This window comes from Oncorhynchus keta, chromosome 35, assembly GCF_023373465.1.
Source record: "Oncorhynchus keta strain PuntledgeMale-10-30-2019 chromosome 35, Oket_V2, whole genome shotgun sequence".
NCBI lineage: Eukaryota > Metazoa > Chordata > Actinopteri > Salmoniformes > Salmonidae > Oncorhynchus > Oncorhynchus keta.
The window spans coordinates 42,732,924-42,755,746 of record NC_068455.1 but is presented as its reverse complement, the minus strand read 5'-3'; the positions used below and the strand labels follow the sequence as shown (position 1 = coordinate 42,755,746).

At 44.6% G+C, this 22,823-nt stretch overlaps 1 protein-coding gene across 6 annotated transcripts in view; it reads right to left on the bottom strand.

Moving 5' to 3' along the window:
* Positions 1–575: 575 nt before the first annotated feature.
* LOC118368525 (lysine-specific histone demethylase 1A-like) overlaps positions 576–22,823 on the bottom strand; it is a 31,471-nt gene continuing 9,223 nt past the window's right edge. For all 6 annotated transcript variants that reach the window (XM_052497055.1, XM_052497056.1, XM_052497057.1 and 3 more), the window contains 12 exons: positions 22,197–22,214; positions 21,717–21,859; positions 21,462–21,552; positions 21,182–21,316; positions 18,622–18,695; positions 18,266–18,377; positions 9,477–9,609; positions 6,700–6,887; positions 5,471–5,585; positions 4,881–5,008; positions 4,445–4,591; positions 576–1,654 (listed from right to left, as the gene is read on the bottom strand). In XM_052497055.1, the coding sequence (XP_052353015.1) occupies positions 1,469–1,654; positions 4,445–4,591; positions 4,881–5,008; positions 5,471–5,585; positions 6,700–6,887; positions 9,477–9,609; positions 18,266–18,377; positions 18,622–18,695; positions 21,182–21,316; positions 21,462–21,552; positions 21,717–21,859; positions 22,197–22,214 (1,470 nt within the window). In that variant the 3' untranslated portion in view covers positions 576–1,468. The remainder of the gene's footprint in view (positions 1,655–4,444; positions 4,592–4,880; positions 5,009–5,470; positions 5,586–6,699; positions 6,888–9,476; positions 9,610–18,265; positions 18,378–18,621; positions 18,696–21,181; positions 21,317–21,461; positions 21,553–21,716; positions 21,860–22,196; positions 22,215–22,823) is intronic.

Here is a 22,823-nt window from a genome sequence, read left to right as displayed (position 1 = left end):
CCTTGAGAGCTATTTCAATACATTTCCAACCAAAGTTACTATAGTTAAGTCAAACCACTGTGGTCCACAGTTCTATGCACAGGAAAAATCCCTCTAATATAGAGATATTGGCATTGAGCTATGTTCCCAAACTTCCCAGTGCAATTTTTCCATTGGTCCATCAGACCCATACAATGGCGTAAGCTGGCAAAGCCTGTCGCAGCCACCACACGCTCCAGGGAGCAGGCCAATGGTTAGGAAGAGGACAGGGAGTCAACACTACATAAAACACTGTGGCCACCCAGGTCAGAGATGTGTGGCTAGTGGGGAGTCCCAATTATCTCTCCTTCCTCCCAAAGTCTGCACGTGTTCACATCCCTATATTGATTTTAAAAGGAAATTACTGGTATAAATATGGCAGAAACTCCCACTAGCCCATGCCTACAATCCAATGCTTTTAGATTTGTGGGTAGTGAACGAGTGTACACTTCAGGAGAAAGGAGAGATTGTCTCCTCCACCTGGATTGTGTCAACTTGGGATGAAACAATGCAGATACCATCTGAACTTGTTCAATAAGAAACTAGTTATCTTGACACAAATGGCAAGATGTATTTATTTTTATACCCAAATGACTTTTTTTTTAAAGTATGTATAATGACAACAAAATATCAAAACTAGCGGTTAAAATAATTAAGAAACATTCACAACTGGAATTTCTCGATCAATCATAGTATGTATCTTTTTGCATTTCAATACAAACTTGTCTTTACTCCAACCCTACATGGTACAGATCCTCTTCAGCAGGAGGCATACAACTAAACATTAACGACAGTAGCCTTAAAATAATCAATACAATGCACTTGTAGGCTACAACATTGCAGCAACTAGCGTTTCAATGGGAGTGAGTGCAATTGTGTTGCTAGATAGCACAGCACACCTGCCCTTTACAAGTACAGTAGGTAGGGAGCAGCGTTTGATCGGCTGCCCTCTGTTGTTCCTCCTCTTCAGCCCATCCATCTTTATCACTGGAACAAGGTCAACTATGACACTAGTGTCATCCTACTGGGGTAGGAACTGGCTACCCTGCTCATAGTAGACCCTGGTCCATCTAAATAGGCCAATTCCTACCCTCATCCATGACTGATCATGATCGCCTTCTAGCAGCACGGAGGTTAGCTAGCAGAGCCAGAAGGGAGACTTCCAATTGAAGGTTCCACCTAGCTGCATCAGCTATGAGGACTCACAGCGTTGACTTTGAGGTGGTGGTGGATGTGGTCATATTAAGGGGACAAGAACAGGCTAAGTAATGTGCTGGTGCTGGCTCGTCCTTTGGGAATGTACATTGGGGTTTCACTGTTCTGTCCATATATTAGCATTGGTGGGGTTAAAACAAAAACACAGGCACATTCTTAACATCTAAAGAGTCTTTGTTAACAGGAGTCACTGACATCACTTGAACATGGAAGGACATTGTAAAGGGAAAGGGGTCTAGACGCTGGGGGAGGGCTGAAGGGCGGTGGTGGGCGTGGCCTGTCGGGGGAGTGTGTACATGGCGCCCAGGAACTGGTCTGCGATGCGTCCCGCCTCTCGCAGGCCGCTGAGCAGGGCACCATGCACCGTGGCCGGGTAATTCCGGATAGTGTGCTCCCCAGCGAAGAACAGACGAGGGACAGGCTGCGAAAAAAAATGGGGAGAGAAAAAAAACAAAACCATCAAAACGTCAAACTCATCATCCCAAACATAAATTTGAGTGTTCCCGTCAATTAGTGTGTCAACATCAGAACGACCCTAAAACATCTGTCGGGAACCACTCGGTTTGGTCAAATAATTGTGGGTTGGCTAAGGAGGATGAGATTTGCACACATGCTCTGGTGGTTTAGTGAATGGGATTGGCCAAAAAAATGCATGAAATGTGCAGAGCGACTTTCTAGCGTGTGGTAATATTCAACATTCTCATTGGCTTAGAGCAACGGGACGTTTTATGATTCAGATGGGGGAAGGGGGGGGGGGTGTTATAAGGAAATTGTTTAAATATCAAGGTAACGCATCTTAACGGTGACCAACTCTGTTCTGATATTTGTTGATCAAACCTTCCCTACCGAAGCGCTCATATTATGGGCAGCAGCATGAGACAGAGCAGAGAAGCGGATGAAATGTTACAGCAGTATTTTGACATACACAGGTGAGACGTGCTTTGATAATACAGAACAAAGTAAGGACTTTTCATGCGAGACAGGAGTCAAGATTTTGGGTTTCAGTCAGATTGGGACGATAGATGAGCAAACAAATAAGCTACCACTTCCACCCGTCCAGCCAGAGATCAATTAACCACATCTACACCGATTCAGTGATACAAAAAAAAAAATACATAAACATTGATTGATTATCAGAGAAGTCACAGGCTTTTGGTCATGAGTAAGGACACGCTGAAGAACAAAATCCACTTGTATAACATGATAGCAAAATGTTCTGATCAGTTAACATATGATCAAACTAGAAAATGTGATCATTAGCGCTCACCTCCCTAGCCTAATTGTTACCGAATATCCAAACAGAGATGCAGTGAAAACTAAACTGACATGGATTGATTTATCTAGAGTCCCCCACGATTGTCTCAAAGCAGCGCGATGGCACTGTCCCAATCAAAACGGTGCCGAAATGATCATCTAGGAGACCACACACACACACACACACACACACAACACAAAATATTGCTTTAAATATTTTGATAGGACTTTGGGAATTTCAGTATAAGGAAGAATTTGATACATGCCTTCAATTGCATTAGCCTACTTTACTCCAATATTTTCATCCTTCAGTTCATAACTAAATAGTTTCTCTGCACTTTTTCTATGCCCAAAGGCTGTTGTCTCCTCACTCTGCTGCCGCCCACATCCGCCACGTTGTCCTCAACACTAGTTTAAATTAATACAGTGCCTTCAGAAAGCATTCATAGCCCTAGACTTTCTCCACTCAACTTCTCACGCAACACCCGATAATGAAAGTGACAACATGCTTTTAGAAATATTAGCAAATGTATTGAAAATTAAAAACAGAAATAAATAATTTAAAGTAACTATTCACACTTCTGAGTCAATACATGTTAGAATCCCCTTCGGCAGCAATTACAGGCTTTCTGGATAAAGTCTAAGAGCTTTGCACATAATATTTTCAAAATTCTTCAAGCTCTGTCAAATTGATTGTCAAATTGATTGTTGATCGTTGCTAGACAACCAATTACAAGTCTTGCCATAGCTTTTCAAGCAGACTAACTAGGCCACTCAGGATCATTCAATGTCTTCTTGGTAAGCAACTCCAGTGTAGATTTGGCCTTGTGTTTTTAGGTTATTGTCCTGCTGACACAGAACCAAGTTTTCGTCTGTGCTTAGCACCATTACATTTTTTAAAAACCTGAATAACTCCTCAGTCCTTAACAATTACAAGCATACCCACAACATGATGGAGAGAGTGGTACTGAGTAATGTGTTGTATTGGATTTGCCCCAAACATAACACTTTGCATTCAGGAAATAAAGTGAATTGCTTTACCACATTTTTTGCAGTATTACTTTAGTGTCTTGTGGCAAACAGGATGCATGTTTCAGAATATTCATATTCTGTACAGGTTCCTTTTTTTCACTCACTCAAGTGGGTTAGTATTGGGAAGTAACTACAATGTTGATCCATCCTTAGTTTTTCTCCTATCACAGCCGTTAAACTCTGCAACTGTTTTAAAGTCACCATTGGCTTCAGAGTGAAATCCCTGAACGGTTTCTTTCCTCTCCGGCAACTGAGTTAGGAAGGACGCCTGTATCTTTGTAGTGACTTTAACCCATTTTAAATTCAGGCTGTAACACAGCAAAATGTTGAAAAAGGGGTGTGAATACTTTGAAGGCACTGTATACCCTAAGGTTCTCTCAAAATGTTCAGGTTCATTACATTTTTGTGATGTCGGACTATGGCTCAGACTTCAGCTCACTAGGATTGGGTTGGAAAAGGATAGAATTTTCAGTTCTAATGAGAACTGCATTCAGGTCACGTGTGCAGTCAATGATGCGTGTTCTTTGAATTTATGACAACTGTGTGTGAAATAACTACGTTAGGCTAAAGGCTTCCATGGGATAACCTACTCGGGATAAGGTGCCATTACATTTTTGGCCAATTTGCTGCTGCGCATGTTGTGAATATTGTGGAATTGCATTAGTGCGACATTGGGGGAATCTCCCCCCTCAGGTCTTGTCATAGCATTTTTTGTGGAAATGTGAAGTGGTCCCAGGATCCTGGTTACCGGTGTTAATCCCTAATATGTAGTGTATAGAGTACCGTTTCCCAGGCACAGACTTAGACTAGTCCTGGACCAGAAAGCACTTTAAGGAGATTCTCCACAGCATGCTTATTGACCCAGGAGTTTAATGTCTATCCGAGAAACTGTCTCGTAATGTATCACAGTGGTCAGATGTGTTACCTGTGACGCTCCGGGTATGGCGGGGCCAGGGGTGATGGGCTGGGCCATGAGGTCATAGTCGTTACCAGAGGAACCGGCCGCCACGTACGAGTAGGATCCCCGCGCCCAGGGGTCGGCACGCCAACGCGTCACCACCGTTTCCTTGGGCTGCCGTGACAACAAACAGCGGTGAGTCTCCATGCCAATATCAGATTCCAGTAAATATGGTTGGTAAATACTAAACAGTTCCAAAGCTAATCAACATGAATAACTACATACGATTAGCTTACATGACACCTTTTTTCATTATGTATTTGACTGGTGGTTTGAGAGGACTCATAGAAACATAACTAGAACAAAAATTCTGATTCAAGTCAACATTCCGTAATGGGTGGACCAGCAGCCATATCGAGTGTAATTCTATTTCTATGTCCAAAGAAAGCCAATTCGCACATACCTGCGGTACTGCACTGCTTCCAAAGATGCCTTTGAGGATGGCGATGCAGCGTCCGACGATGACATCATCACTGATGTTCTCCATGATGCCAGCCGCCTCTCCTGCCATCAGTGCCAGCAGTATGGGGGCTGGGGGACACATTGATGAACTTCAGAGCCATAGGTGAATGAAATACTGCCCAAGTCAAAATGGGTGACTTCATCCAAAATGCCACCACGTCTCGATCTCAATTGCTTACAAATCCAGCCTCTCCTTGCGTCCTCCCTTTTATCTGCACTGTGGACAACTTGACAATTGAAAACTACATGGTGGAAGAAGATCATCATTAGGCCACCTTTCACCTGGTCAGTTCTTTCAGATCAGTGCAATGAAGGAGATGAAAGGACAGACATTTAAATCTAAGAAAACAAGAGTTTTCCCCCAAGCCACTGTGCTTCTTCATTGCTTACTCTTTGGGAGTTTCAGGCTGGGTATCTGTAAAGCACTTAAAAACAACTGCCGTTGTAAAAAGGGCTTTTTAAACTACATTAGATTGAGAAAGATCCCAATTGCCACAGTGTTGAGAGAATCGCCTGGTTCACTGTGCTCACCTTTGTAGAGGTTCCAGAAGAGGAAGAGTTCTCCCCTGCTGGCTGTCGTGCTGCCCACATGGCCAAACAGGTTCACACTAGGGTCCCAGAAGACACGGTCAAAGCACAGCACCACCTAGTGACGGGAGGGACACACAATATCAGCATGAGTGATTCAACACACACCAAAAACACATACTAATCTAGTCAGGGCAGTTTCCCAGGCAAAGTTTGGAGTTGGGCAATAAGTCTGGTTTGATGGCCTGTGGCGAGGTAACAAAAACAGGTCGGAGCATGGAGACTGGGAGGAATTCTGAGCTCTGGGCCTTTCTGATGATGCTAGTGATCTGGCATGGCTCACTATATGGAAAGAACCCTGAAGAGTCGGACCAATCAGAAGAGAACGGTTTCATAAGAGACACCCGAGGGAAAGATGGAACTTGACCAAATGTGAGAAGCCTGAGCGACTGCATTTCATCATTGCACTAAACACAGAATTAGATAGCGGTTCTATGGTTCCAACCGACTGTTCTATATTCGTCTAATTTGTTTATTAATAAGACCCACTTCACACAAAAATATTTTCATCTTACAAAATGCTGTCATTAGGGTGTTTTGCTGATAAAAAGGTTGGAGTTTAGGCTCTATTCAATTGTATCCAGAGGCAGCGCTCCCTCTGGTGGCCACGAGGCACCACAAACAGGTCCCACATTGCATAATGATGCAGCATTTTCTGCTGCAGCCGAATTAGGAGATAGAAACTCTGCAGTAGATGATGCACATTGGGGCTTAGTGAGAAAAGAGGGAGGGAGAAAGTGGAGATTGGATTCTGATCTGATTACTAACAGTGACAAAAGCCTCACTCACTCACCCACTCACTCACTCACCCACTCTTACACACTCCCCAACTCTCCCTGAGATAAACCAGGATAAAATTATATTTTGGAGAGAGAGGTAACCTTGTTTTTTTTGCACTGTATGTACAAAACACCTGGGCTGATTCATGCTGGACGCAAAGTGGTGCCTCAGGATGCTAATGAATTGACAGGGTGAGTGAATGAGTGAAATACATGTCTTGACAGCGGGAAATATCTCTATGAATTTACTTTGAGCAAAGAGGCTTTTTTTTTTTTTTTTTTTTAACATCGATTTTGTACAGCAGCAAGACTCAAGTCTTACATTCATCTCAATCCACATGGATAAACACCTCAAATAAGTGTGGCAAAGTCAAGAGGAGGGGTGTTCCGTACCTTGTTGAGGTTGCCAAAGCCCATCCTCTGGATAGCAGAGGTCTTCCACTCGGGCAGGGGGGGAACAAACTGTACGGCAGGGGGCTGTTGCTTCATGACACCCAGGGGTAGGGTGCACAGAACTGCGTCGCACTTGTAAATGAATGTCTGAGTGGTGGAGCGCGTGTTCACCGCAATCACCTCACAGCCTGGAGATCCGAGAGACATACACGCAATTAGTCAAACAATAACACACACACACACACAGCCCCCCCCACAAAACAAATCTGTGCGCCAGATGCAATTCGATGCTTGGTACATTTCCTGTTGAAGAAGGCCCTTTATAAAGCCATAATATTTGCCATGTGGCATAGGCTACAGTTCAGGGTTACCACACATGGGATTTTTGTTGTTTTTGAAGGGTCCAAATAAAAAGCTGCCTTTTAAAAAACGCATTTCATGCAATAACTATGTCATTTACAAGACAAAAGACATAAGCTGAATAATTTTTAATACAACACAAATTGAATTCAAACAAAATAGCCCAGGGCAAAGAAGCAACCGATTGTACAATATTAGGGGGCAATATAAAATGCAACAATTTGAAAGGAAGGAAATTAGTAATTTAAAAAAAAAAAATCATTAGGCACTAACCTACGGATTTCACATATGCATCTGTTGGTCACAGATACCCTTAAAAAGAAAAAAGGTAGGGTGTAGACTCGAAAACCAGTCAGTATCTGGTGTGACCACCATTTGCCTCATGCAATGCGACATCTCCTTTGCATAGAGTTGATCAGGACGCTGATTGTGGCCTGTGGAATGTTGTCCCACTCAATGACGGTGCGAAGTTGCTGGATATTGGCGGGAACTGGAAAATGCTGTCCTACAAGTATCCCAAAGCATCCCAAAGAGGCTCAATAAGAGGCTCAATGGGTGACATGTCTGGTGAGTATGCAGGCCATGGAAGAACAGACATTTTCAGCTTCCAGGAATTGTGTACAGGTCCTTGCGACATGGGGCTGTGCATTATCCCAATGAAACATGAGGTGATGGCAGTGTATGAATGGCCGACAATGGACCTCGTCACGGTATCTCTGTGTATTCAAATTGTCATCGATAAAATGCGTTCGTCGTCCGTAGCTTATGCCTACCGATATCATAACTCCACCACGGGGAAACACTGTTCACAACGTCGGTAACGGCAGGCAAACAGCTCACCCACACAAATGGACTGCGGATGTGAGGTATAGTTGAATGTACTGACAAATTCTCTGAGATGAAGTTAGGAGGCTTATGATAGAGAAATTAACATTCAATTGTCTGGCAACAGCTCCGGTGGAAATTCCCACAGTAGGCATTCCAGTTGCATGCTCCCTCAAAACCTGAGACATTCGTGTGTTGTGTCAAAACTGTACATTTTAGAGTGGCCTTTTATTGTCCCGAGCACAAGGTGCACCAATCATGCCGTTTCTTGATATACCACACCTGTCAGGTCAGTGGATTATCTTGGCAAAGGAGAAATACTCAATAACAGGGATATTACATTTCTACAATCTGTTATTTCAGCTCATGAAACCAACACTTAACATGTTGTATTTATATATTTTTGTTCAGTGTGTGCATTAATATAAAAACATATAAAAAGCAGAAATACCTTAAGTATTCAGACCCTTTGTTATGAGACTCAAAATTGAGTTCAGGTGCATCCTGATCCTATTGACCATGTTTGAGATGTTTCTACAACTTCAAGTCCGCCTGTGGTAAATTCAATTGATTGGACAGGCACACACCGGTCTATATAAAAACATTTAAAAGGTCCCACAGTTGACAGTACATGTCAGAGCAAAAAATAAATAATCAAGCAATGAGGTCGAAGGAATTGTCCGTAGAGCTCGGAGACAGGAGTGTCGAGAAACAGATCTGACAGAGGGTACCAAGAAGTTTCAGCGCATTAAAAAAAAGGTTGAAGAACACTGTGGCCTCCATTTTTAAATTAAAGAAGTTTAGAACCACCAAGACTCTGCCTAGAGCTGGCTGCTTGGCCAAACTGAGGGAGGTGACCAGGAACCCCGATGGTCACTCTGACAGAGCTCCAGAGTTCCTCTGTGGAGATGGGAGAACCTTCCAGAAGGACAAGCATCTCTGCAGCACTCCACCAAACAGGCCTTTATGGTAGAGTGGCCAGACAGAGCTCACTCAGTAAGACATGACAGCCCGCTTGGAGTTTGCCAAAAGGCACCTAAAGGACTCAGACCATTAGAAACAAGATTCTTGGTTTGATGAAACCAAGATTGAACTCTGCCAAGTGTCACATCTGGACAAAACCAGGAACCATCCCTACAGTGAAGCATGGTGGTGGCAGCGTCAAGCTGTGGGGATGTTTAAATGTAAATCAGTTTTTTTAAAACCTTTTTTTAACCACTTGGAGAGAAAAAAAAAGCCTTTGACTTGTCATTTATGGGGAAACTACTTAATACATTTTAGAATAAGGCTGTTACGTAACGAAATGTGTAAAGTGAAGGGTTCTGAATACTTTCCGAATGCACTGTATTTCATCAATGTTATAATTGTTTGCCTCTTGGGCCTCCCACAGACCTTGGCCCAGGGGCTTCAGCCCTGGTAAGTCCCTGCACACACAGGTTCCCCACCGCACACATGTTAGTGTGTGTTAAACAGGTAACACATGAACAAAGGAATACACCGACTGGCACACCCAGACAGACAACACAAAAGAAAAGACACAGATTGACAAATGAGCATAAGCGCAGCTACCCACAAATATCCTGTAAACTTACCAGAGGCGGTGTATCGGACCTGACGCACCGCCGTGTTCAGTTTGATGTCCAGGCCCTCGGCCAGAGCCACGGGGACACAGGAGTAGCCATTCCTCACTGTCAGGTGGCTGCCTGTGAACTCAAAGTCGTCGTCCTGGACAGGAGAAAAAAAAAGGGAGGGAGAACACAAAATGTGGGTTATATATGGTTTACAAGAAAACAGCACAACAAATCGATACATTTTAAAAACACTCAGAAAGTGAATGTCTGGCTTATTATTTGTGGTTTCTGCCTCTGCATTTTTTAAAATTATTTTAGGCTAGGTATCTGTAAAGCACTTTCTTTGTGACAACTGATGATGAAAAGGGGGTTCATAAAAAGACATTTGATTGATTGGTTTACAAGGGCTTAGAAGGGTACTTGCAGTTTACGGGGGACTAAAGCCGTGGTGGTTTGAAAGGAATGAATTCAACAAGATCTGGTGTCTAATAGCCGTGTATAGTACCTGTTTGAAATCGGATCTAGTATGGATGTACATACTAGGAGAGAGAATTGCCAGGACAAGATGGATTGGTTTAGGGAAGGGAAAGTCCATGTACTGCAGGAAGAAATCATAAAGGCGCAATATATAGGGCTAGAACGGTAATTGTATAAATCGTGTAACCAACGATTATGGATGAAGCTCATGAAAATAAAATAGATCAAATGTATTTATCAACTTTAAGGCGACAAACTTTACTCAAAACAAAAGGTGCAGAAGGGGATGGCTGCCGTTTGACGGGCTCCTAACCAGCTGTGCTATTTGTTTGTTTCTAACTTATTTTGTACACAATGTTGCTGCCACTGTCTCTGTGACCGAAAAGAGCTTCTGGACATCAGAACAGCGATTACTCACCTCGAACTGGACAAAGATTTTTTTTATTTAATGAGTCTGGCGTAAAAGACATACTGCTTCCCAGAGACCAGGCCCAAATCCCCATCCTTTGCATGAAGAAAAGACTGAAATAGAGGTGTGGCGGAGGCCGGGGTGCCTTGTGAGAATTAATCCGCCTCTGCACGTTGGCCAACAGAACAGTTGGTTATCACTGGATGATCTACGATCGAGACCGTCCTACCAAACAGGGCATTATGTAATATCTTATGTTTCACAGAGTCGTGGCTGAACGACGACACAGATATTATAAAGCTGGTTGGGTTTTCCATGCATCGGCAGGACAGAGCAGCTATGTCTGGTAAGACGAGGGATGTGTGTATATTTGTCAATAACAGCTGGTACGCGATGTCTAATATTAAAGTCTCGAGCTATACACTATTAACCCAGAGAGTCAACTATATTTTTCGTAGCTGTCTATTTACCACCACAAACCGATGCTGACACTAAGACTACACTCAACAAGCTGTATAAGGCCATAAACAAACACTAATCCAGAGGCGGCACTCCTAGTGGCCGGGGACTATAATGCAATTTATATCCGTTGTACCTAATTTTCGACCAGCATGTCACATGTGCAACCAGAGGAAAATAAACTCTAGACCACCTTTAGTCCACACATAGAGATGGATACAAAGCTCTCCCCCAGCTTCCATTTGGAAAATCTGACCATGATGCTTATGAAAGCAGGAAGTACCAGTGACTCGCACATTACAGAAGTGGTCAGATGACGTGGAATGTACACTACAGGACTGTCTTGCTCGCACAGACTGGAATATGTCCCGGGATTCATCCAATGGCATTGAGGAGTATACCACCTCAGTCACCGACTAAAACAATAAGTGTATCGACACCGTCGTCCCCACAATGACCATATCCCAACCAGAAGCCATGGATTACAGGCAACATCCGCACCGAGCTAAAGGCTAAAGCTGCCGCATTCAAGGAGCGGGACACTAATAAGAAATCCCGCTATGCCCTCAGACAAACAGTCAAAGTATCAATAAAGGACTAGGTTTGAATCCTACTACACCGGCTGCGACGCTCATCGGATGTGGCAGGGCTTTGCAAACTATTACAGACTACAAAGGGAAACCCAACCAACATTAACAAGGCCGCGGGGCCAGACAGATTACCAGGACGTGGCAAGTTTACCAGACCAACTGGCAAGTGTCGTCAATGACATTTTCAACCTCTCCCTGACAGGGTCCGTAATAACATGTTTCAAGCAGACGACCATAGTCCCAAGCGAAGGTAACCTGCCTAAATGACTACCGCCCCATGGCACTCACGTCTATTGCCAGGAAGTGCTTTGTCACGGCTCACATCAACACCGTCGTCTCGGAAAACCTAGATCCACTCAAATTCTTCCGGCGCCGACAGATGGCCGCCTCGCTTCGCGTTCCTAGGAAACTATGCAGTTTTTTTTTTTTTACGTGTTATTTCTTACATTAGTACCCCAGGTCATTTTAAGTTTCATTACATACAGTCGAGAAGAACTACTGAATATAAGATCAGCGTCAACTCACCATCAGTACGACCAAGAATATGTTTTTCGCGACGCGGATCCTGTGTTCTGCCTTTCATACAGGACAACGGAATGGATCCCATGCAGCGACCCAAAAAACGACTCCGAAAAAGAGGGAAACGAGGCAGTCTTCTGGTCAGACTCCGGAGACGGGCACACCGTGCACCACTCCCTAGCATTCTGCTTGCCAATGTCCAGTCTTTTGACAACAAGGTTGATGAAATTCGAGCAAGGGTAGCATTCCAGAGGGACATCAGAGACTGTAACGTTCTTTGCTTCACGGAAACATGGCTCACTGGAGAGACGCTATCCGAAGCGGTGCAGCCAACAGGTTTCTCCAAGCATCGCGCCGACAGAAACAAACATCTTTCTGGTAAGAAGAGGGGCAGGGGCGTATGGGGGGCCTTATGGTTAACGAGACATGGTGTGATGAAAGAAACATACAGGAACTCAAATCCTTCTGTTCACCTGACTTAGAATTCCTCACAATCAAATGTAGACCGCATTATCTACCAAGAGAATTCTCTTCGATTATAATCACAGTCGTATATATCCCCCCCAAGCAGACACATCGATGGCTCTGAACAAACTTTATTTAACTCTTTGCAAACTGGAAACCATTTATCCGGAGGCTGCATTCATTGTAGCTGGGGATTTTAACAAGGCTAATCTGAAAACAAGACTCCCTAAATTTTATCAGCATATCGATTGTGCAACCAGGGGTGGAAAAACCTTGGATCATTGTTACTCTAACTTCCGCGACGGATATAAGGCCCTGCCCCGCCCCCTTTTGGAAAAGCTGACCACGACTCCATTTTGTTGATCCCTGCCTACAGACAGAAACTAAAACAAGAGGCTCCCACGCTTAGGTCTGTCCAACGCTGGTCCGACCAAGCTGACTCCACACTCCAAGACTGCTTCCATCACGTGGACTGGGATATGTTTCGTATTGCGTCAGATAACAATATTGACGAATACGCCGATTCGGGGTGCGAGTTCATTAGAACGTGCGTTGAAGATGTAGTTCCCATAGCAACGATTAAAACATTCCCTAACCAGACACCGTGGATTGATGGCAGCATTCACGTGAAACTGAAAGCGCTAACCACTGCTTTTAATCAGGGCAAGGTGTCTGGTAACATGACCGAATACAAACAGTGCAGCTATTCCCTCCGCAAGGCTATCAAACAAGCTAAGCGTCAGTACAGAGACAAAGTAGAATCTCAATTCAACGGCTCAGACACAAGAGGCATGTGGCAGGGTCTACAGTCAATCACGGACTACAAGAAGAAATCCAGCCCAGTCACGGACCAGGATGTCTTGCTCCCAGGCAGACTAAATAACTTTTTTGCCCGCTTTGAGGACAATACAGTGCCACTGACACGGCCTGCAACGAAAACATACGGTCTCTCCTTCACTGCAGCCGAGGTGAGTTTAAACGTGTTAACCCTCGCAGGGCTGCAGGCCCAGACGGCATCCCCAGCCGCGCCCTCAGAGCATGCGCAGACCAGCTGGCCGGTGTGTTTACGGACATATTCAATCAATCCCTATACCAGTCTGCTGTTCCCACATGCTTCAAGAGGGACACCATTGTTCCTGTTCCCAAGAAAGCTAAGGTAACTGAGCTAAATGACTACCGCCCCGTAGCACTCACTTCCGTCATCATGAAGTGCTTTGAGAGACTAGTCAAGGACCATATCACCTCCACCCTACCTGACACCCTAGACCCACTCCAATTTGCTTACCGCCCAAATAGGTCCACAGACGATACAATCTCAACCACACTGCACACTGCCCTAACCAATCTGGACAAGAGGAATACCTATGTGAGAATGCTGTTCATCGACTACAGCTCGGCATTCAACACCATAGTACCCTCCAAGCTCGTCATCAAGCTCGAGACCCTGGGTCTCGACCCCGCCCTGTGCAACTGGGTACTGGACTTCCTGACGGGCCGCCCCAGATGGTGAGGGTAGGCAACATCTCCTCCCCCGCTGATCCTCAACACTGGGGCCCCACAAGGGTGCGTTCTGAGCCCTCTCCTGTACTCCCTGTTCACCCACCAGTCAGGTTTCAAGACTGCGTGGCCACGCACGCCTTCCACTAACAGGTCCAACTCAATCATCAAGTTTGCGGACGACACAACAGTGGTAGGCTTGATTACCAACAACGACGAGACTGCCTACAGGGAGGAGGTGAGGGCCCTCGGAGTGTGGTGTCAGGAAAATAACCTCACACTCAACGTCAACAAAACTAAGGAGATGATTGTGGACTTCCAGGAAACAGCAGAGGGAACACCCCCCTATCCACATCGATGGAACAGTAGTGGAGAGTGTAGCAGCCCAGTTAAAACTGTTCCTCGGGAAACACATCACAGACAAACTGAATTGGTCCACCTCACACAGACAGCTGTTCCATCGTGAAGAAGGCGTCTGCTAAATGCAAATGCGCCTCTTCAACCTCAGGAGGCTGAAGAAATTCGGCTTGTCACCAAAAGCACTCACAAACTTCTACAGATGCACAATCGAGAGCATCCTGGCGGGCTGTATCACCGCCTGGTACGGCAACTGCTCCGCCTCAACCGTAAGGCTCTCCAGAGAGTAGTGAGGTCTGCACAACGCATCACCGGGGGCAAACTACCTGCCCTCGAGGACACCTACACCACCCAATGTTACAGGAAGGCCATAAAGATCATCAAGGACATCAACCACCCGAGCCACTGCCTGTTCACCCCGCTATCATCCAGAAGGCGAGGTCAGTACAGGTGCATCAAAGCTGGGACCGAGAGACTGAAAAACAGCTTCTATCTCAAGGCCATCAGACTGTTAAACAGCCACCACTAACATTGAGTGGCTGCTGCCAACACACTGACACTGACTCAACTCCAGCCACTTTAATAATGGGAATTGATGGGAAAAGATGTAAATATATCACTAGCCACTTTAAACAATGCTACCTTATATAATGTTACTTACCCTACATTATTCATCTCATATGCATACGTATATACTGTACTCTATATCATCGACTGCATCCTTATGTAATATATCATCGACTGCATCCTTATGTAATACATGTATCACTAGCCACTTTAACTATGCCACTTTGTTTACATACTCATCTCATGTATATACTGTACTCGATACCATCTACTGTATCTTGCCTATGCTGCTCTGTACCATCACTCATTCATATATCCTTATGTACATATTCTTTATCGCCTTACACTGTGTATAAGACAGTAGTTTTGGAATTGTTAGTTATTACTGCATTGTCGGAACTAGAAGCACAAGCATTTCGCTACACTCGCATTAACATCTGCTAACCATGTGTATGTGACAAATAACATTTGATTTGATTTGAATTTGCATACTGCCCCAACATATCCACCGATGACACAACCACACTCCACACTGCCCTTTTCCACCTGGACAGAAGGAACACCTATGTGAGAATGCTATACATTGACTACAGCTCAGTGTTCAACACCATAGTGCCCACAAAGCACATCACTAAACTAAGGACCCTGGAACTAAACACCTCCCTCTGCAACTGGATCCTGGACTTCCTGACGGGCCGCCTACAGGTGGTAAGGGTAGGCAACAACACATCTGCCATGCTGATCCTCAAGACTGGGGCCCTTCAAGGGTGCGTGCCTAGTCCCTTCCTGTATTCCCTGTTCACCCACGACTGCATGGCCAAGCACGACTCAAACACCATCATTAAGTTTGCTGACGACAAAATAGTGGTAGGGCTGGCGCAGTTTCATCACCACCTGGTATGACAACTGCTCAGCATCTGACCGTAAGGCACTACAGAGGGTTGTGTGTACAGCCCAGTACATCACTGGGGCCAAGCTTCCGGTCATCGAGGACCCCAAAAATTGTCAAAGATTCCAGTCACCCAAGTCAGACTTTTCTCTCCGCTACCGCATGGCAAGTGGTACCGGAGCCCCACGTCTAGGTCCAAAAGGCTCCTTAACTGCTTCTACCCCCAAGCCATAAGACTGCTGAACAATTTACATTGACACCCCCCCCTTTGTTTTTAACACTGCTGAGCACTGTCTATTATTAGTGTCTTGATTCTGTATTCTTTGTCCTTCATGTTCTAATACGTTAATGTTACCCCTTCCTTGTGTTTTTTGTAATAAATAATTGTAAAATATATTATTTTTAATGCAGTCACTTTACCCCTACCTATATGTACAAATTACCTCGACTAACCTCTACCCCTGCACATTGACTCAGTACCAGTAGCCCCTGTATATAGCCCCGTTATTGTTATTATATTGTGTTACTTACAACATTTAAGTGTCTTCCTTTAGTTGATTGAGTAAATATTTTATGAACTCTATTTCTTCAATTTTGCTGTTTAAGAGCTTCTACGTAAGCATTTTATAGTAAGGTTAAATCCGGTTGTATTCGGCCCATGTGACAAATCCATTTTGATTTGATAAACAGTAAAATAAAAGTAAGCCTGGTTATCATCTAACAATCAATACAAGGACAGACAAAACTAGACAGTTTAAGAATTGTGTGTTGTAGAACAAACAGATGTCTCTTTGAATGCCTGGATGGCTTCAGTCAAGTGCACATGAGTCCGTTTCAGCAGTAACATGGACTCCTCACAACGTGATGAAACTTTGTTGCCCCTTGTTTCAGCAATGTGTTGTGGCAAACAAGTATCATGAATTGCATGCACCCAAATCGCTTTCCAAAAACAGGGAACACTGACTTGATATAGCTATTCCCTTTGCTATCTGTCAGCTTGGCTACAAGCTTGGCTAGTAAACATAGATCATCACGTTTCTGCACATGCAGTCAGGAGCGGAAGAGAAAATCTACATTTTTTTTTTGCTTTTCAAATGGTTCTTAGGGTAAACGTGGTCATTTGGCTGACAAAACAACCATTATCCAAAATTCCATGACCATCACAGCAATATATACAAATCAATCTACCATTACCTGGTTGCTAAGAATCATATTTAACTAGGCAAGTCGGTTAAGAACTAATTCTTATTTACAATGATGGCCTAAACCAGCCAAACCCGGACGACACTGGGCCAAATTGTGCCCTATGGGACTCCCATTCACAAACGGTAGTGATACAGCCTGGATACAGTCTATACACGGTTCCACAGTTGAAAGTGCACGTTTTAGCAAAAACCAAGCCATGAGGTCGAAGGAATTGTCCGTAGAGCTCCAAGATGGGATTGTGCCTAGGCGCAGATCTGGGGAAGGGTACCAAAACATTTCTGCACCATTGAAGGTCCCCAAGAACACAGTGGCCTCCATCATTCTTAAATGGAAGAAGTTTGGAACCACCAAACGACTTTTCCTAGAGCTGGCCGCCCAGCCGAACTGAGTAATCGGGGGAGAAGGGCCTTGGTCAGGGAGGTGACCAAGAACCCGATGGGTCACTCTGACAGAGCTCCAGAGTTCCTCTGTGGAGATCGGAGAACCTTCCAGAAGGACAACCATCTCAGCAGCACTCCACCAATAAGGTCTTTATGGTAGAGTGACCAGACAAAAGCCAATCCTCAGTAAAAGGCATATGACAGGCCACTTGGGGTTTGCCAAAAGGCACGTAAAGGACTCAGACCGTGAGAAACAAGATTCCCTGGTCTGATGAAACAAAGACTGAACTCTTTGGCCTGAATGCCAAGCTTCCCGTCTGGAGGAAACCTTGCAGCATGCTGTGGGGATGTTTTTCAGCGGCAGGGACTGGGAGACTAGTCAGGATCGAGGGAAAGATGAACAGAGCAAATTACAGAGCGGTCGTTGATGAAAACCTGCTTCAGAACGCTCAGGTCCACGGACTCCTTGATACAGATGTGCCAAGAGTGTAGCGTCATACCCAAGAAGACTCAAGGCTGTAATCACTGCCAAACGTTCTTCAACAAAGTACTGAGTAAATAGTCTGAATAATTATGCAAATGTGATATCCGTTTTTTTTTTTTGCTATAATTTCTACAAACTGATTTTCCTTTGTCATTATTGGGTATTCTGTGTAGATTGACAAAGGAAAAAAACAACACACAATTTAATCCATTTTAGAACAAGGCTGTAACATAAAATATGTAAAAAGTCAAATGGGTCTAAGTACTATCAATAACCAAAAATAATATTTTTCAGCTACTTGAAGCTGGTGTACAAAACCGAAAGCAAGACGCAAAGGCGAAACTTAAGGATGAGAAACATAGAAGTATTACACATAGAATGGATCCACCACATATCAGAGTGGCTTTCATTGAGGATGATAGATATAGAACTCACATTCTATGTGAATTTGGTCAGATCAACTACAAAGCTACATACTGGACCTAAGTGAGTAATGAGTGAGTGAGTGTACCTGGTCCCAGTGCTTGAGTGAGAGAGTAGAGAGGGATGTGGCATTGGCAAATTCCAAGTTGGCAAAGTGCCAGTCAAGGATCTGCCTGTCCCGGGACGATAAGTACACGTCACTGTGGAGAGATCGGCAGAAGGGTGTAAAAAAAAAGAACAGACGGATGCGAGCACATCTAGCCTGGTCCCAGATCTGTTTGTACTTTTGCCTACTCCATTGTCATTGACAAGCTAAACATTACCATGACATTTCCATAAGAATGAGCCGAGACAGACTGGCACCCAGGCTAGAGCACACCCACATGCTTAAAGAATAGCACAACAGCAGCGCTTTACAGCGGAGCGAAGGTGTTCAAGTGTTACCTGGGTGGGTTGGCCTCCAGTTCCTGAAGCTTCTCCTCCAGTTTGACCTGCGACTCCACCAGCTCATCATACTCCTACAGGAGAGGGGAAGAGAAAGGAGTTTAACACTGAGACATGGGGCCTCGTCGTCTCATCGCGCTCTAGCGACTCCTTGTAGGCGGGCCGGGCACCTGCAAGCTAACTTCGGTCGGCAGTTGTACATTGTTGCGGCTGGCTTCCGTGTTAAGCGAGTAGTGTGTCAAGAAGCAGTGCGGCTTGGCAGGGTTGTGTTGGAGGACGCATGGCTCGACCTTCGCCTCTCCCGAGTCAGTACGGGAGTTGCAGCAATTGGGACAAGACTAACTACCAATTGCGGAAAAAAGTGGTAAAGGTACAAAACGAGGAGAGCGCATTTATTTTTCTTGGCAAGACATAAAGGCCGCCAATGGAGCATTCAGGAAACCATTTGAAGTCGACTGGTTTCAGACATGGGGGCCAGGGCCAACCTGAGCAATAGAACGGGAAACACTGGAGTACAGCTATTTGTGCACACAAGAAGGTTTAAAGTAAAGTAAGAAGGACATCAGCCCACTCAGTTTAATGGACTGAGTCACCCTGTCCAGGTTTCATCACCTACCCCTGCAGCCATTGACACCCACCTTCCCAAGGCCTCCCCGACCCTGTTCTAGCCACACTCTGTGTGTGTGTGTGTGTGTGCGCGCACACACCATTTCCAGACAGACAGACCAGGCTAAGTCAAGCCTTAGAAGTGCCTTTTCAGGAGGCAGTCGACCAAAAGACGACTCGAGTTCAGACAGCAGCTGTGTTTAAACTTGCTTCCCAAAAATACACTTGAGGTGGAGCTTTATCTGCACTGAAAGTGATGCTGTACTGCCTTTAATGATACACACAGGCAAAGCATTAGACCACTCAAACACATGCTGCAGAAACCGTCGCGTTTACCATTTTTTTTGTCTCTGAGGCACATCCTTAGCTCTACTTATGTCGAATTTTCACTTAGTCGTGCATTGACGTCAATGGGAAACTTGGTGAAAATTAGATTTAAGTCAAAGTTAGGATGTGCCCCTATGGTCTCAAGTACACTTCTGTCTCCTTGGCGTAAAGGGACACATCGGGACACATTCCCCAGAGTCAGATGAACTCGTGAATACCATTTTTATGTCTCCGTGTCCAGTAGGAAAGAAGTTAGAGGTAGTTTGGGAGCCGATGCTAACTACGGTTATCAGGTCTATGGGTATCTACTAGCATGCTAGTGGACCGCTAGTTAGCAATTGCACTAGCACTAGTTAGCAACTTCCTTCAAACTGCAAGCAGAGATAAAAATAATAATTTAAAAACACATCCACGAGTTCATCTGACTTTGGGGAAATTGCCAAAATCCCGAAGTATCCCTTTAAATGACCCAAATCCAATCCACCCATTTACTATATTAACATGGTTTGCCCTAAGCTCATACTGTGGCAGAAAGTCGGCTATAATCATTAAGCCCTGTATTTCCCCCTAATAAGTTTACTCAAATGAAGATTTGAATGGAAGAGATACTTACTATAGCGACCACAATTATTTTGGAAATCTGAGTAACATTTATTTTATTCGTTGATTGTAATGCCATCAACAGCGGTACACAGATCCTACTTGACCATTTCTATTCACAAATGCGAGTGAATTGCACACACCGTGGAGCCCTGACCACCTGCCAATTTCGTGGTATCCAATTGTTAGTAATTACTATCTTGTCTCATCACTACACCTCCCGTACGGGCTCGGGAGAGACGAAGGCATGCGTCCTCCGAAACACAACCCAACCAAGCCGCACTGCTTCTTAACACAGCGCGCATCCAACCCAGAAGCCAGCAGCACCAATGTGTCGGAGGAAACCGACCTGGTCAGTGTGCACTGCGCCCGGCTTGCCACAGGAGTCACTGGTGCGCGATGAGACAAGGATATCCCTACCAGCCAAACCCTCCCTAACCCGGACGACGCTAGGCCAAGCCTGGGCGCGAACCCAGAGTCTCTGGTGGCACAGCTAGCGCTGCAATGCAGTGCCCTAAACCACTGAACCACCCGGGAAGCTGAAATAGACATCTTACCCACATTTGGCAGGTGTTCGTTTTAGGCCCTGGAAAACACTCTGATAATTGCCCAAAAATGGTTGAATTGAAAACACATACATTGAGAACACCTTTAATTGAATCCAATTGTGTCTGGAGGCTAGAAATAGGTGATGCTCCAGCTAATGACTCCAGCTGTTATATGTATGGCTTATTCACATTGTGTGAGAGTCTGGAGGAAGTACCACACGGTACAAGAATTAAGTTTGTTTTGGAAAAACAAATAAGCAAACGGGAAAGTAATCAAAGTAATGTGCCATTAACTGCTTGCAGCTTGAAGCTATTCGTATGGAACAAGTAGGGCCCTATCAAATCTGTTTTAAGATGTTCTAAGGCCACAACCATGCTTAAACCACATCAGGAGTCCACTTGAGGTCTGGGGAAAAATGGAAGAAACCTATCCTCTGCCTCTACAGTAGGGTGGTGTAACAGAGCACGAATAGCCTCACCTTGCAGAGTGCAGAGAGGTCGCGGTGCTTGCTCTTGACCAGGAACTCGGCAGTGATGTCTCTGGGGGGCTTGACCGCACTGGCCTCCTTGTGCTGCTGATGAAGCTCCTTGACCCTCTCCTTGGTACCCACCATCTGAGAGAATGAGGGGGAAGAGAGAAAGGTAGATAGACAAGAGGAGAAAACAGATTAAAGGAGGGAAAAGAGTACATCTACAGGGATCTACATTAAAGCTACTTTTGTTATTTTTGACCTCAGATACAGTGGTACTCATGGTCACCTTGTTCAACAGCTCCTTGAGATCCTCTTGGGTCTTGACTATCTTCTTCCAGTGCTCTATCTGCTCATCTTTCACATGTTTCTCCTGCAACCTATTGGAAGTTACCAGTCAAAAGAACACCTAAGAATTGATATGTGCCATTGAGAAAGAGGGATATTTTTTTTTTTTAATTAAAAACTAAATACAACCATTGCCTCAGAATTTGTGCAAGTTGCCAAGCCCTGCATATGCCTGGACAAAGGGCCAAACACTTACTGAATGACCACCTCCAGGGCCTGTCCCAAGGACACAGGCTTGTTGTTGAGGAAGTTGAAGTCCAGCTGGTGGCTGAGGTAGGAGGTGGCCTCCAGCAGACGGTTGAACTCCTGCTCCACCATTTCGTCCTTCTCCTTGGGCACCTGATGATTAGGTCAACCATTGAAATATTAATAATGAACAATGTGATTATAGCATTTCATGTTATTCATGAACATGCAGTCAAAAGGAAGAGCAATCCAATTTAGAAAGGAATCGCTTCCTCGACCATTAGAGACGTGACCAAGAGAAATATACCTCTTGGGGGAGTGGGGAAAAAAGATATTGCTGACTACAAGGCTTCGACAGACAGGTGCCTTTCAGGACACAAGGACAGACCCAGTTCTATTACAGTCTACTTCAATGTGTACCGACATCAGATTGAACATTAATTATTAACAATAGGTGAACAATGTTATCATGTAGTAAAGCAATACATACGCTTGTGCATCGTTCACCCTTTAGCAGTCCACCAGATGATAAACACGGTAGGGGGTCGAGAGGGGAGAGAATTAACAAATTAAATAAACAAACTTACAATATAATTTTTTTTTTTTTTTTTTTAAATGGGTTTATTTGTGCATCTCTTGAGCAATGTTGTTCTCTCGATTCCCGGGGTCATTTCATATGTTCATGTGTTTGAGCTTTTCGCTGCACTCTCAGGCAGAAATACAGCCAGGTATGTCGTGTCATATGATTCAAAATGTGTGACTCTTTCCTTTAAAATGTTAAACAGATGTAACCACACTTGAAAAAGGACACCTGATTAGCTTCCCCTGCAGAAAAGGAAATCAGTTGCGCTGTGTGGAGAGTGACCAGCTGCCCTATCCCTGACTACCACCTCTGAACAGGGTCATTTTCATAAGGCACCAAACAAAATAAAAATGGACTGAGACAGGTAGGGACTAACTCAACTTGTCCAATAAGAAGAGATCATTTCCGTTTTTGCGTTGAAAAACGTTTTTCAATGTTTGGCCCTAATGAATATGACCCTGGCCTGAAAATAACCCCAAACATCCTACCGCTGCATGACAGAGGGAGAAAATAATAGTTTGAAGAGAACGTGGC